Below are 15,982 nucleotides of genomic sequence, written 5' to 3'. Positions count from 1 at the left end.
CTGTCTGGTTCCTTACTGACCATGGGAGACACAGGGTAGGGGCTGAGGGTGATTCTCATTCAACAGATCCCAAAAGACTCAGTTGCTCTGGTCTCTCTGCTCTCCCTCAGCTAATCTGTGGCCCAACAAATCTCTCAGGCTCAGGGTGACTCCTAGAAGCATATCCTTTAGGTTCATGCCGATTGTCCCAGCTTTGCCTCATTTGCTCTCAACATGATTGCCCTGGTTTAAGTCTCCAACTATTCTTGTTAATTGCAATAGTGGCTGGTCTCTTGACCCAGTCAGGGCCTTTGGAATGTTACTTTATGAATCTTTCCTTCTGTGGATACAGGCTAGTCTCAACCTTTGAATCTGAGCTGACCTTGGTACTTGCTTTGGCCACTATAGACCAGCATGAACTGGAACATAATGTAATTTACATCCTAGTTCTGAGCCTCTTAAGGCTTTGCTTCCTCTTAGGATAAAGACATTCTATGAACACAAGCCCAGGTTTGTCTGTTAGGCCAGAGAACAGCCATCCTGAGCAGGACTTTCTAGAAGCATCCTGCCTTAGCTGACTCACTAATTGCACCCAGATACAGGGATAGAGCCTAGGTCTGCCAAAGCCACTCACAGCACCTCGACTCAGTGGACCTGTAGGCTTGTAGAAAGTGGGTGCTCTAAACTATGCTTAGGGGCAGTTGTTACATAGCCATAGATCACTGATGCGACTCCTTAGTTAACCTCCAGATGTGCCCATCCTTCTAGGAACATTTTCTCCAAGGGGCCAGAGGGGTTGTTTCTTTTTCCCCCATGGGAATTCCAGACAGAGGCTTTCAGGCCTGGTCTCTTCCCTTGCCACCGCAGATGCGGGGCCATCTCTGTAGTTCCCTGTGATTATGGTCCCTCAGGATTTCTGCTGATGAGCATTTTCAGTCTCTCCTCTCTCCAGAGTTCAAGTTACACAGAGGCAGGAGCATGCCTGCTCCCATTCACACCATGTCCTCAGCCTTGGAGCGGCTACACACAGTGGGTACACACTGGAGAGCTGCAAAGCTTATGACTCTCACTCCCCTGGGATTTCCTTTTCGCTGCTCTTATTGTCCCAGTCCCCTCAATCCAGACTTAACTACAGCTTCTCAACTACTGGATCGTCCAAGCCTCTGAGCACTTGCATGTTCTGTTCTCTCCACCTACTCTTCCCTCTCTCATACAGATCCTGGCATTCTTGTGTTTCAGTAAAGTAGCCTTCTCTTCCAGGAAACCTTTCCCCTCCAGGGATTTGACTCCATTTTGTGCCCAGGGTTCCCATCTGCTTACTCATCTGTCATAGGGACTATAAGCCCCGAGGATTGGTGGATGGGTGGGATGATGGACCAGTGGGATCCCAATCACTGTCTCGGGATTATCTACCCTGTATACTTCCCTGAGAGTGTGGGCTACACTAATTTCCCCCTGGTAACTGTGTTGCACACATGTCCCAGAACTTGTGGGATAGAGTTTCTGTACAATTAGATCTAGCTCTGCGGGTGGGACCTGGGGTCTTAGTGGACCCTAAGAAGAATCCAGAAAGCCATGTCATACACTTGGTAGGCAAAGGATAAATAGTCAATAGAATCTTGTTGTCATAGCCTGGAATCTTCAGTGGCAAGGACCAGCCTCTTATACTTGAAGAAGTGAGAGAAGACAGAGGCAAGGCCTGCAAGCTTCTGTTTGGAGTTCCCATGAGGGGAAGAAGAGGAGACAACCACTCCGGCCCCTTGGAGAAAATGTTCATAGAAGGAAGGGCACATCTGGAGGTTAACTAAGGAATTGTGTCAGTGAGCTACGGCTAAGCACAGTTAGAGCATGGAGGGAGCCAGCTGGGACAATGAGAGCAGTTATCATGAAGTCAGTTCTTGCAAGTGAGGACTTCAGCCACCAGTGTCAGGCCTACACATGAGGGTCAGTTCCCCATACACCGAGTGTTAATGTGTCTCCAGACAGCTGTTCAACTTTTCTCCTCTCTGAAGTCCCCCTGGGGACTTGAAGCCCTATTTTCTTGTTCAAGAAGAATACTTTACTAAGAAGCAATTAACAAAAACTTTGTACTCCCTCTCCCCATTTTGATGTTTTAGACAGGGCCTCATACAGTTCCAAGCTGACATTGAACTTGAACCTTTGAGCCCCGTCTCTACCTGTACTGGAATACAAGCAAATGTCACTGTGCCCTGCAAGCTTCCTCCTGGGTTGGTGCAAAGTAGAGCTGAGGACAGAGCTGACATCAGCTGGTGTGATGCATTCGACTTATTCGCCTAATGTGGTCTACAGAAGTTAGTCAGCAGGGTGCTTAGCCCCATGGGATGAGTCTCCAGTGAGCAGTGGGCTAGAGCGCTATACTTAATCGTTGTCCGAATATCTTCTTTGCGTCTATCTCGGCCTCCACCATGTGAGGGTGGATGTCCACATCCATCCCTGCATCCTTGCACAGCTTGATTAAGGTCTTGATGTTGTTCTTGGATAAACGCAGGTACCTTTAAGAGAAGGTAGGGAGAGGTGACAGGGAGCCATGGGACCTGACTTTCACTAAAAAGGGATTGGTTTGGGGCTTGGTGTAGTAGCCCACATCTTTAATTCCAACTTACTGGAAAACAGAGACACATCTCTGTGAGTTTGAGGCTAGCCTGGTCTACATAGTAAATTCTAGGACAGCCAGAACTACATGGGAAGACCCTGTCTTAAAAACAAAAACAAACAAACAAACAAGCAAGCAAAAAAACCCCAAAACAAAGTAGCAAAAATAAAGAACTAGGTGAGGCAAGGGGGTTGGCTTTAAGCAGGAGGCTAGGCAAGAGACCTTGGCTTGGCTCTTCTGTATGTGTCCCTGAAGAGGGGTACCCTGTAGGTGGCAGAGGTGATAGAACTCATGGTGCTATAAATCTTAGAAATCAACCCTGCCAGGCATCACCCTGGGCATCACCAAAGAAAACAGGCTAATTTCCATTGATTCAGTCATGACACTCAGCACAAAGTCCATGGAAGGCAAGAGAAGCTATGCTATGGAAAGACAGGTGTTCATCTGGGAAATGGGGTGATCCATCCACAGAGTGACAACCAGGTACAGAATAGGCCATCATCTTTGGAAGGCTCTGTTAGAATGGCATCAGGAAGAAAGAGGATGTGGCTAACGTGGCATGTGGTGTGTGTAAGAGGATGGAACATGGTGTGCTGCTCACTGCCGTAGGTAGGGGATCTGAGCCGAGGCTGGAGGCCCTCGAGTGTGTATACACAGAGCTTCAGGGCCTATGTGCCCTTCCATAACACACACACAGTTAGACAACAAGGCCATTGATTTAAAGTGTTTTCTAAAGTCTTGTAATTCTGCCTTCTGCTGAAGAGTGAAATTGATCCCATCTGTGCTGTGGGGTCCAGACAGGGTACCTTATTCCACTGTCAACCTTGACCTTGGGGTCAACTCTATATTTAATTACTTCATTTATCTAGTTATATTGAGACAGGATCTCATTATGTACCTCAGATGATCTCAAGCACAAAATCCTCCTGCCTTAGCTCCTGAGTGCCGGGATAACAGAGTGTGTTACTCTGTTGACTTCTTGGGCCCAGCTTTTGTAGAGGACAGATGCTACCAGCCACCCTCTGGCTGTAGGTGACGAGGAGGAGCTGTGTTGCCATCAGGCTTTCTCTCATGCCTGTACCTGTACCTGTGGGCTCCTGGGCTAGGTACTGCCTTTGCTTATGGCTCTAGTCCTCCCCTCCCAGGACAGTGTGCCAGGGTGGTGTGGTGGACCAGTGTTTTCACATGTGGCTTCCTTAAGACCCCACTGCACCATCTTCACCTTGACCTTACATGCCTCCCCAGTGACATCATGGATGTCATGTGTCTCAGTGCTCCTGCTCTGGGAGGGAAAGAGGCCTCCACTGCTGAGCCAAGCCTAATTAGAGCCACACCATTGGTTGTTGCTATAAGTGTGGTTGATTGGGTATTGCTTCTCATTGACTCCATCCCTGCTTCACCTCTTAGTCTTCAGGAGCAATGGGGAGCATTGGTTAGTTACTAGACTCTGAGGCCAACTTTCATCTATGGTTATATTGCTGCCAGTTGGTAAGAGTGACCCCACTATCCTGTTGCCTTGATACCTCAACTGAAGGTTTTTCACTTTGCCTGGCAGTTAAGGATGGCACTGACCTTGGATGTTTTCAGATTGGGGACCTGGATATAGGGTATGCATAGATGGAGAAGAAGCAAGAGGTAAGTGGGGCTGTGGCTCAGTGGTGAAACATTGCCTGGCTCATGCAAGGCCCCAGGTTCCCTTCCAGTGGTGAGAAAAGAACACTGTAAGTTGACAGCTCATGGTTGTCTTGGGAATCTAAACCCCAAACACAGCAGAAGGCCACTGGGGACAGTGACACTGTGAGAAATGTCCACTGTAGGATCTGCTGTTTGAATACCAGGTCCTTCAATTGATGGCACTGTTTGGGGTGGTCTAAGAGGGAGTGGTTTCAGTGGAGGAAATGCATTCTTCAGGGGATGGAGGGACTCTGGGAAAGCCTCACCCTACTTCTAGTTTGCTTGTTTTTGAAGCTATGAACTCTCAGCTTCTTGTTCCTACCACCAGGCTTGCTGCTTCTGAGCTTGCCAGGGTTCTTCCCTACCACTAAGGAACGATCCCTCTGGAATCAAAGGCCCAAAGAATCTCCTTGTCATCTAAGTCGCCTTGGTGGTGTTGGCTGCCTAGCAACAGAAGAGTGACCACTATAGACACTGTTGCCCAGGCTCACCAGAGAGAAGGAACTCAGGGCAGTTTTCTTTGTGAGAAAAAGGCCACAGACAACCTGTGTTTTTCTTCTAACAAATCTCTATAGCTTCTGTTGTGAAACAAATAGATGTGACGTTCCAAAGGCAGAGCTCAAAATGGTAGCCCCACCTGGCTGCCCACCAGGGGAATTTTAACAGAAGTACCTATGCTACCTGTAGCCTCTGACAGTAAAGACTGCTGGGAAACCCAGGGCTTTAGCCTTGTAGCAATTCTTTGCCAGCTAAAGCTAGGTAAGGCTGGGCTAGCCCCCTTTCATGTCCAGGCACGCATTCACACACTGGTGTCCTTGGCCTGCCTAGTGGTGCTCACCGGCAGCTCAGCACCTCCTCTGGCTTCAGCATCTTGGCATTCTCCATCTTGGGCTCGATGCCCTTCTCCATGAGGCTCTTCAGCTTTCGTTCATAGTTGTTGTCGTTAGCTTTGTTTGCCCATTCTCTCAGGAGGCCTCCCCTGCGGCTGCCAAACATACTGTCCTGAAGTCCAGGATCTACGGAGCTTTGTCTTCGGAAGGAGGTTACCCGACTGTTGGTTTCTAGGGCTATAACATCCTTGATGTCTATGTCTGAAATTGGAAGATGTCCACGGGAAGTTAGATCATGGCAGAGGTGAGAGTTGCGCAGGGAAAGGTGGCAGTAGTGAACAAGATGGAGCTAAGAATGGACTCCTCACAGCAGATCTGAGCCCTTGGCAAGATCTCCTGCAGGGCTGCTCTCAGCTTTAGCCCAGCTAGCCTTCCTTCTCCCAGCCTTCCCAATAGCCTTCCCGCTCAGCTTCCTTCTTGCTCTTTTCTTTCAATCTTTTCTGTCCTCCCCGCCCCCAATAGAAGGTTATCTAAAGGGAATTAGCCCAGAAGAAGAGATCAGAGGAGGTAAGAGTTGAGCTGGGATTAAAAGGGCAGCAGTTTATGATAGAGACCCATTGCAGATGGCGCACTCGGTCAGAGGAACAGAACATAGTTGCATAGGCAGTGAAGCTGGGAAATGCCTAACACAAGCCAAACATGAAGCCAAAGGTGGGATGCCTTTGCTTTTCTTGGTTAGGTTCTCACTGATTCTTTAACATTTAAGAATATCTATCTCTGCTTCTTCTACATTTCTTTCTACCCTGTGCTACCTCATCTCATTTGCATTTTCTTAGCCTTTTTAATTTTTTTTAATCATTTAGTTTTAAGGATGCATCTGAATTCTTACTTTGAAATCCACTATTTCCTAATTGATAGAATTGCTTTCCTTTGTGTCTGTAGGAAATCTACAGACAGAGATGTGTATGACTGTGCATCTTAAACATTTCCAAACGTGCAGATACCAGTTACTCTGATGCTGGTATGTGTGTGTGTGTGTGTGTGTGTGTGTGTGTGTGTGTGTGTGTGTGTGTGTGTGAGGCTTATGAATTGCGGGCTTTCCTCTGTAATCTAAAACAGCTCTTAGCATCTCAGGCTGACTCTTTTTTCCTCACAAGCTTCCCTGTAAGCTTTCGTGTTTTACAACATTCAGGAATCTTCTCAGGATAGCCTTATATCCCATGGGTCCAGACTCCCTGAGAGGGTCAGTGGATTGGATAGAGAGTGACTTGACTTGCCCAAGGTCTCAGATAGATACAAAGGAGCCTTAGAACACTTCATGCCCCATCTGGTGTTCTGGCCTGTGGCTGGTCCCTGACAAGGTGGCTGGATTGGTGGCCTCAGCTGTGTCTGCGTGTGCCTGGTGAGGTTAGTGCTATGTTCCAGGGAGGAACATATGTCAAGAGTGTCCTCTGAAAAATCAGGGATTTTAAAGCAACAACATATACTTTCCTGTGCCCTCTGATGTTCTTCTGGATCCAGGTGAACCTACAGTGGAAAGAACAACAACACTATTAGAGGTTACGGCAATTCAAGGGCTTTCTTGGGGGGGGGGGTCACTCTAGCTTCACAACCATATCATATACACTTAGCTAGTGAGCAAGCTAAAGGTCATGTAGCTGAGATCCCGTTTCTAATTCATGGAGAGCCCATGGTGTGAACCCAGGTGCCTTTTCCTGAAGCCTTTCCTGCCCATTCTTTTGGGGAAAAAATGATCCCCGTTTCTGGTGTATCACTGAACAGATAAGTTAGGTTTTTAGTGGGCCACATTTGGGACTTGAGATGACTATTCATGCTGACAAAGGCCATCATTCTTAGCCTTTGCCATTGGAAAGTCCACCCTTGGCCTCGAGAGCTGCAGAGTACATATAGGCGCCCAAGGAGAATGGCTGCTAGAAGCCTCTTGTTGCTAGTATTTGGACTTCACTGGGGTGTCTGTCATGGAATATGATTTATGTTTTTCTAGGGGGTTTCTCTAACCAGGGTGACCATACTAAAATTCAAATCCAATTTTGTAATTCCCTTCTTAAATCTTTCAGTAGCTTTCTGTTGTATTTCAAGCAGGCTTCTCTTCTGGAAAAGTCAATGGAGATTTGCTTTCAGCCAAGGCTGGATAACAGAAAGTGGGGGCCTGCCCTCCAACACAATTAAAAGGAAACCTGGACATTGTGAGAGATCATAGCATTGAGACCTTGGACAACAGGTAGCATGATGCAAAGAAAGAAAAGATGTAAGCCCCATGACTGTCCCAGCTTGCAGCAGGTACATCTATTTAGTTTAACACAGTGAGAATGCCCCAAAGTTGAGTAAGAGTGGGCCATGTAAGAAAAACAAGGCAGCAGCAGGAGATGTCTCTATAGACTGTTGGAGATGGATGAAAAGCCCCTCTTAGCTCAGTGCTGATCAGCCAGTGCAGGAAAGAATGGAGCATAGCGGTAGAAATGGTAGATCAGAGTAAGAATGTACCTACATTTGAGAGAGGGAGTCTCACATACCCTAGGATAGACTTGATGCTATGTAGAGGATAACCTTAGATTTCTGATCTTCCTGTCCCTACCTCTCCAGTCTTGGGATTACACATGTGTTCTATCATGCTTGGTTCTATGTGGTGGTTCTGGGGATTGAACACAAGACACTGTGTATGGTAGGCAAGTCCCCTACTAGTTAAGCCACACCCCGAAGTCTAGAAATGTCTATTTAAATACACCATTATGTTCGCCAAGACATGAGCATGCTAGTGGGTGGGGGCACAGAGGATTCAAAGTGACTCAAAGTGAAGTTCTAATGATGGAAATGACAATGTTCGAAATGAAACTGTATGGGAGTAATAGTAGACTGGGCATTGCAAAGACAAGAGGCTTGGGGGCATAGCCACAGAGATGACACAAAGTGACTCACGGAGAGAGAAGGCTAAAAGATGAAATTAGTGACCTGAGGGACTTCAACATGTGCTTAGAGTGTCTGTAAGACAGAGAAGAGAGTGAGGGACTAAGAAAATGTAATAATGGCTAAAATTGTGCAAAATTGATAAAAAACAGAAACCAAGAAGCCCCACAAGCCTCAAACACAAGTTTATAAAATACAAAGCAAATGACACTGAGACCCATCACTGGGGAACGCCTTAGAGGGAGACCTTGAAAGAACACCTAGGACTGAAGTGTATCAGGATCCAGAGGGCAGATCCAGCTTCCAGAGGGCAGATCCAGCTTCCAGAGGGCAGATCCAGCTTCCAGACTCCCACTGGCAACTTGAGTCCAGCAGGGGGAGGGGCTGGTAGAGACCCGAGACAAGAAAGACCCCCAGCCAGGACAGCATGAAGGTGAAATAAAAACTTCTTCGGATGCACAAAAGCTGCAAGGGTAAGCACTCTTCTTCAGATATGTTAAAAGAAAAGCTCAAGGGAAGGGAGATGACTCCAGACAGAATTGTGATCTTCCGAAGGAATGAACAACACTTGGAATGCATGCATATGCTTGTGTGTGTGTGTGTGTGTGTGTGTGTGTGTGTAATCCCAATGGTGCATTGTGAACTGGTAACACATGAGAGCTATGGGGCTGACAGCACAGTACGAAGGGGTAAGGAATGGAAACATCTTGTAGATTCCTTACACTGGCAGGAGGAGACTATGAGAAGTGAGGTTGCAGGCTCAGGCCAGTGTGACAGGGTTATAGATGACAAACCAAGAAAGTTGAGACAGGAACAAAATCACCCACAGGGGTAGAAGAAAAGAGAGAAGTCAGGGACAAAAATCTGATAGAAACAAATGCCTGAAATGGCAGTTTGCAAACCCAGCCACATCAGCAATACTAATGTGTTCATGTAATGCGGTGTACTTTTCATAGCGTAGTTGAGATATAATTGACGAATAACCTTGCTTGTATTTAAAGTGCATATGGTGACAATTTGATGTACTTGTGGATTGGGATACGACTAAAGCCATCACATTAAGGCACCCAACAGCATGGTTACACTCCCTGTGTAGCTGGTTAAGCTCAATTCTCTTAGCAAGTTTGAAGCGTGTAATGCTGTGTTTTTCACAATGGTGTAACAAGTTTAAACGTGTCATGCAGGGCTGCTAGCTACACTATCACTCCATTGTGTTAGATCTCAAGTGGAGGGGAACATGGAGGTCTTTGTGCTCACACAAGCATTAGGGGAACCTGGAATGCCAGGCACCGAGGGTTGTCCGTTCTAGGGAAGGAATGCAGTATCTGCTATCTACCCAGAAAGCCGCAGTGGACCCCTTTCTAGCCTGGTGACCTTTGCATTATCTGTGTGTCTGGAGACCTTTCCAGCACTTATCCCCCAGACCCTTATCATATATTTCCTCCTTCAATCTATAGAACCCATCTTCATGGACTTTACAGAGAATTTTGTGTCATCATATCTGATGTAGATTTAGCTTATTTTACTCCCCAAGAAGATTCGTGTGTGCTTTGTTGTGCATTTGGGATTGAGTTAATTATATGCAGAATAGTTTTACCAAATTGTGCTGTGCTTAAATATTCCTAAAATAAACGCTCAGGGTCAGCCTCCTGAAGTTTGAATAAGTACCTGCTACTAAGTTGTGCTGAAGCGAGCTTGCTTCTTGTCTTCCTCAGCTTGCCACTCTGCTGTGTGTGGAGGTCTCAGGACTTTACCTTGAACCGAACATCTATACCTTTGACGTAAATGTCCCCGTTTTGACATTCGAGGCCCTCAGAAAACCACCATTCTCCTATTTCTAGAAGCTGAAGCACTTAGATACACATACACACATAACACTTGCCTTTCTCCGACCTTTCACTTAGTCCAAAGCTCTCTCAGTTCTTCCATGACTTTAATACAGAAGTTACTTATGTTTCATGCCTGTCTAGCATTCCATTGTGTGTACACTCATCAATCAATGCCATTAAGGCTGTTTTCGTTTCTTGGCTTCTGTGGCTAGAGCTGCCTTTAAGGCAAAGCTCCATTGGTGTCCCCTGGCTATGTCTCATGAGTGGGCTCATCAGATAATATGGCAATTCCTTTTTAATTTTAAAAAGAAATTTTATGTTTTCCAAAATTCTCTACCAGAGTGCAATATCACCAACAGCATGAAGCTCTCTTCTCTTCACATCCTTACTGATACTTGCTCTTGCTTGTCTTTTGATTCTGGCCATCCTGTGAGGCACAAGATAATACCCTCTGTGGCTTTGGCTACTGTATTAGCATTCTCTAGAGGAATAGAACGTATGGAATGAGTGTCTCTCTCTCTAATCTATATGTTATAATATATTTTATAAATAGAATTTATTATTCTAATAAATCTTTTTATTTTTTTATTTTTTAAAAGATTTATTTATTTAATTTATTTGAGTACACTGTTGCTGTCTTCAGACACACCAGAAGAGGGCATCAGATCTCATTATAGATGGTTGTGAGCCACCATGTGGTGGCTGGGAATTGAACTCAGGACTTCTGGAAGAGCAGTCAGTGCTCTTAACCACTAAGCCATCTCTCCAGCCCATAAATCTTGTTTATATATTGTAATATATAGATATATTATGCACAGATACATTATAATATATATGTAAGTACATTATGTATATGCCCATACTACATAATATTAAAATAGATATATATTATAAATACATGTAATATATACTATAATATAGATACACATATATGGGTATATAAACATATATATTATATAAACATATATGCATATAAATCTTTTTTTATATATATGTGCTTATATATATAAGAATAGCTTACAGTCTGTGGTCTAGCAAATCCAAAAATGCTTGTTTACCGATGGAAGGTTCAAGCATCCAGTAATTCAGTTAATGAGGTTGGATGTCTCAGTTGGCTTTCAGTATACTTCAAAATCCTGAAGAAGTCGGCTCTAAGGCTCTAATGCTGGTGAAGGAATGGACTTGCTAGCAAACTTGAGAACAAACAGGCAGAGGTCAAAACCTTCCTTTGTCTGTGTCTTTTATATAGGCTGCTGGCAGAAGGTGTGACCCAGATAAAAGGTGGATCTCACCCCAAAAGATCTGGATTAAAAGTATATGTTCTCACCTCAAAGTTCCAGATGAGAAGTAGGTCTTCTAACTTCAAATGGTAAGCAAAAAAGCTGGCACAGGTGTGCCCAGCCATTTTGATTTTAGTTAATTCCAGATGTAGTCACGTTGACAACTAAGAACAGCTATCACAGCTCTTGATAGGTATGAGGCGATATTCTTGGTGAATTTGGCTTGCCTTCCCTGATGACTAATGGTTCTGAGCCTGCTCTTAGGAGCTTGATGTATATCTACGTATCTATCATCTTTGCGAAAACATGTTTGCTGATTATTTACCTATATTTAAAAACATTTTGGCTTTTGTTGTTGTCCATGAGTTCACTGTATGCTTGGACATTATTTAGTCTTTCTGTCACTGTGTAAATACCCGAGAAAATTAACAGTGAAAGAATTTAATTTAATTTTTGGTGAATGGGCCACACTGCTTTGATTGCTACAGCTTTAGAGAATAGTTTGAGATCAGAAAATCTGATGCCTCTGACTTTTTTTTTCTTTCTTACTATTTCTTTGTGAAAATCCAATAGGAATTTTGTCAGAACTTATATTGACTCTGTAGACTATGTTGGATAATGTAGAAAATCTGAGAGCATTTTTCCAATCTGTGAACCAAGGTCCCTTGTCATTCATCTGTGGCTTCAGCACTGTCCTATGGTTTTTGAAGCGTCTGTCTCTTACCCTCTAAGTATTTTATTGTTTAGATGCCATTATAGATGTTAGTCTTGGAACGTTTCTTTTCAGGGGCTGGGGAGATGGCTCAGAGGGTAAGAGTTCTTGCTGCTCTTACAGTTTGGTTCACAGCACCCACATCAGGCGGCTTACAACTGCCTGTAACATCAACTCCAGGGTCATCTTATGCCCTCTTTTGGCTTCTCTGAGCAACACACACACACACACACACACAAGAGAATAAAATCATTTAAAAAAATTTCCTTTTCAGCTTTTGTTAAGAAATGCAATGTCATATTAAGTGAAATAAGTCAGACTGAAAAATACAATAGTGTTTTCTTTCATGTAGATGTTAAATTTTGTATGTGTGTGTACATAAATTCATTAATGTTTAGTCAAGAATGAAAGATGATGTCAAATTATCTGGGAAAAAAATTAGCAAGGGTGAATGAGGTCAGAATACACACGATACAGTTGACAATGTGTTATGAAATCTATTGCTATGGGTGATGAATGCATGCCAGTAAAACAGAAACAAAATCAATTCTAATCTGTTTAACTTTAATTTGCTCATTAATTCGGTTGTGTTTTGTTTGTTTTGAAGTTTTTAAAGCTTTGTGACTATGACATGTAAAAACAGATGATTTTCTTTTGTCCTCTCTGGTTTTGGTCTCTTGTACTTTTTCTCGACTAATTGTTCTGGTCAGGGTGTCCAGTGTCATGGTGAACCGAAAGGGCTAGTGGGCACCCTTGCCTAGTTCTTCATCTCAGGGTTTCACAGTGAGTGTGATGTCAGCTGTGGGCTTGCCATGTGTGGTGTCCGCTCTGTTGAGGTGAATTTCCTGTGATTTATTGAGCCTGTGTCATGAAATGATGTTGAACCTGGACAAAAACCTTTGACCTGATTTCTGCTCTTTCTGTTAGTGCAGCACACACTGTGTGGATTTTTGTGTGTTGAGCATCCTTCCTTACATGTTGGAGGTGGCTTGTGCTTGGTCACTGTGGCAGTCATTCCAGTGTGTGCTAGATTTAGCTAGGTTCACCTGCAATCATGGGTACTGGCCTGTGATGTTCCTTTTCCTGCTGTCTTTCTAAATCTGACTTTGGTATCAGGAAACAGAGGTCCCTTGTAAATAGGCTTGGGAATATTCTCTGCTCTTCGGTGGCTTAGAAAAGCTTGAGAGGGATTGGTGTTGAGTCTCATCTAAACATTTGATAGGGATCCCATGAAGCCATTAGGCCTTGGGCTTTTAATTGACAGGTTTTGATTATTGATCATTGATTTAATCTTTCTATTGGTTTGATTCCTTATGATTCGATTTTGACAGGTTTTGTTTTTCTAGGGATGTCTTTCTGTCAGGCAGTGACTTATTGCTATGTAGTCAGTTATAACAATTCCTTTGCTTTTCTGTGGCATCTGCAATGTAATCTTTTTATTTACAAAGTCACTTTTTTTTGGCTGGTCTAGCTAGACATTTATTAATTGGCCACCTCTTTGAAACACCAACTGTTAGTTTCATTGGCCGTTTTATTGTCTGAGAGTCTATATGATAACTATTTTTATTATTTACTTTGTTCTGTTAATGTGAGCTTACAGTTTTAAATTATTTTTTTATTTACTTGCAATTTACTATTTTTGTAGGGCAGCACCGTAGTCTTGGACACCATGGATGCAGTTGTAGGCCACCCTCGGTGCTAGTGTGCGGGGCTTTCTTCCTCATGTCTCCAGGTTCATACTATGTACGTTTGGACTTCTGGGATAGCCTGGTTGTTCAGAAGAGTACTATTTACCACTTTCCTTTGAGTCTGGTTAAATGTGCAGAGAAGACATTTTCATGAATCCGAGGCCTAATGTGTGCTCTCTCCTGGAGGGCACCCATCCCGCTTGAGAAGCATGCACAGCAGCTGCTGTTAGACAGAAGGATGCTCTGTGTGCATCTGTTAGGTCCATTGGTCTTGTGTTTTTCCAATCTGCTGTTTCCCCTATTGATTTTCTGTCCAGATGATGTATCATTTCCCCTTCTCTAGGTTATTGAATCCGCTACTATTATTGCCTTGCTATTTATTTCTGCTTTCAGTGCCGTTAACATTTGTTTTATCTATTCAGGTGATCCAAGGTTGGATGCATAGATATTTACAACTGTTGGGTCTTCTGACGAATTGACCTCTTCACTGCTGTATAATAACCTTCATGGTCTATTTCATCTGACGCCAGTCCAGCCACCTCCTGCCTTTCCCATTTACACAGTGTCTTTCTTCCAGCCCTTTACTTTCAGCCCATGTATGCTTTTAAAAGTTCAAACGAGTCTCTGTGGTTAGCATAGCTAGATTTTTTTTTAAAGCTTTCCAGCTATTCTATTTGGATTAGCAAATGCTATACTTTACATGTACTTCTCAAACTCACATGTTGGAAATTTAATCCTCGATTGAGTGGTGGTGTTGGAAAAGTGGATTGTCGGGGAGCTGCCTGATTAATATTGCCCGGAGAGCATGTTGTCATGTGGTGAGTCCATTCTCCACACTTCCTTTCCTGAACACACCAGCTGCCTTTCACCTTCAACTACCTATGACACAGCACAAAAGTCCTTGGCAGGTGCTGCCGCAGCATATCCTTGCGCTTTGTATTCTCCAAAGTGAAGTAAATAAGCCTTTCTCTTAGCCAACGCACAGAATTGTTACAGCAACACAAATGGATTGGGGAGACTTTCCTTTTGCATTTAAAGACAAGGATTTACTGTTGCTACTTTGTCTCCACGGCCTGCATGCCTTTTGTTTCTCTCCCCCTCCCCGCTCCCTTGTGTGTTGATGACATCTTGCAATGGAGTTTTGACCCTGTTCTCTTAATATCTTGCATATCTACTGCAGGTTTTTCTTCCGTGGTTACCATGAGGCTTACTCGAATCATGTGACAATTACAATGTCCTATTTTAAGCTCAAAGCAGTTAGTCTTGAAGGCATAGAAATGGCTTACGTTTCTGGTGCTGGGCATTGATCTTTGGCCTCCTGTTCTAGGCAAGGCCTCTACCACTGAACTACCACCCCACCAAGCCCACAATTTAAAATTTTTAATCTTGAGTATCCATTAACAAAGCAGTACGGTTATAGTTTTTTCTAAATATATTGAACTTTATTACCCTTTGGGGGAAAGTAACAAACCCAGTTATAATTATAAATAGCTCATAAAATTTGCTAGTGGACACACAAGATAACAAATATATGACTCACAATGTACTCTCGCAATAATTTGGTAAGTTCCATGATTAGTGTAAATGTGTACCAATATTATACAGTGAATTATAAAAAACAAAATATTTAAAAATGTTTGCCTTTCCTAGATATATCTCATAGTTATAACTTTTAAGGTGTTTGATTTTGGGGATATGGACATGCCTAGTAATTAAGAGCACATGCTGTTCTTGCAGAGGACCAAGGCTTGGTTCCAGGAACCCAAAATCAGGTGGCTCACAAGTACCTGTAATGCCAACTCCAGAGGATCTAACACTGGCCTCTTCAGGAAGCTTTACTCATCGGCACACACTCACATATAAACTACACACCACACAAGTGTGCATAATTAAATCGAAAAGATGTGTTTACTTTTGGATATGATTTATATAGAACCATTATATTAAATTACAAGCATTACAATGCCACAGATTTCTGAATTTGACTATAGTTACTGTTACCAGGGAAAGTGTTACATGCATTAGTTTGAGTGTTGTTAATACATAGCCTCTTAGTTCTGTTGAGAAACACTCTCTAGTTGTAATACAGATAAACTCTTTCCAATTTTGCCTGTTTGAGAAAATACTGACTGCCCCCCGCCCCCTTTTCTCTGAGTCAGGGTCTCATGTAGTCTAGGCTGGCCTTGACTTGTGACTCTGCATGTTCAGCCCCTGAGTGCTGGGACTACAGGCATGTGCCACCATGTCTGCTTGTCTCTTCCATTTCTAAAGCACAGCTTTCACTTGGTTAGTATTTGGGGGTGTCAATGTCCCTTCTTTCAGTGTCCCAAACATTTCAAAATGTTGAATATGTCATTTACCTGTGTCCTGATCTACAGCATTTCCACTTGGAAATTCAGTTTTCTGGAAGCTTGCTGTGTGTGAAAAGTGACTTTTTTGTTGCTTTCAAGC

General features: G+C 43.6%; 1 protein-coding gene across 2 annotated transcripts in view; it reads right to left on the bottom strand.

The window, feature by feature from the left end:
* Positions 1 to 2,020: 2,020 nt before the first annotated feature.
* CUNH16orf78 (chromosome unknown C16orf78 homolog) overlaps positions 2,021 to 15,982 on the bottom strand; it is a 23,245-nt gene continuing 9,283 nt past the window's right edge. For both annotated transcript variants that reach the window (XM_031340747.1, XM_031340748.1), the window contains exons 4-6: positions 6,589 to 6,624; positions 5,106 to 5,358; positions 2,021 to 2,492 (exon numbers count right to left, since the gene is read on the bottom strand). In XM_031340747.1, coding sequence (XP_031196607.1) covers positions 2,345 to 2,492; positions 5,106 to 5,358; positions 6,589 to 6,624 — 437 coding nt within the window. In that variant the 3' untranslated portion in view covers positions 2,021 to 2,344. The remainder of the gene's footprint in view (positions 2,493 to 5,105; positions 5,359 to 6,588; positions 6,625 to 15,982) is intronic.

Source organism: Mastomys coucha, unplaced genomic scaffold (assembly GCF_008632895.1).
Source record: "Mastomys coucha isolate ucsf_1 unplaced genomic scaffold, UCSF_Mcou_1 pScaffold22, whole genome shotgun sequence".
Lineage (NCBI taxonomy): Eukaryota > Metazoa > Chordata > Mammalia > Rodentia > Muridae > Mastomys > Mastomys coucha.
Note: the sequence above shows the minus strand (reverse complement) of the source record. Positions and strands in the feature narration are given on the sequence as shown.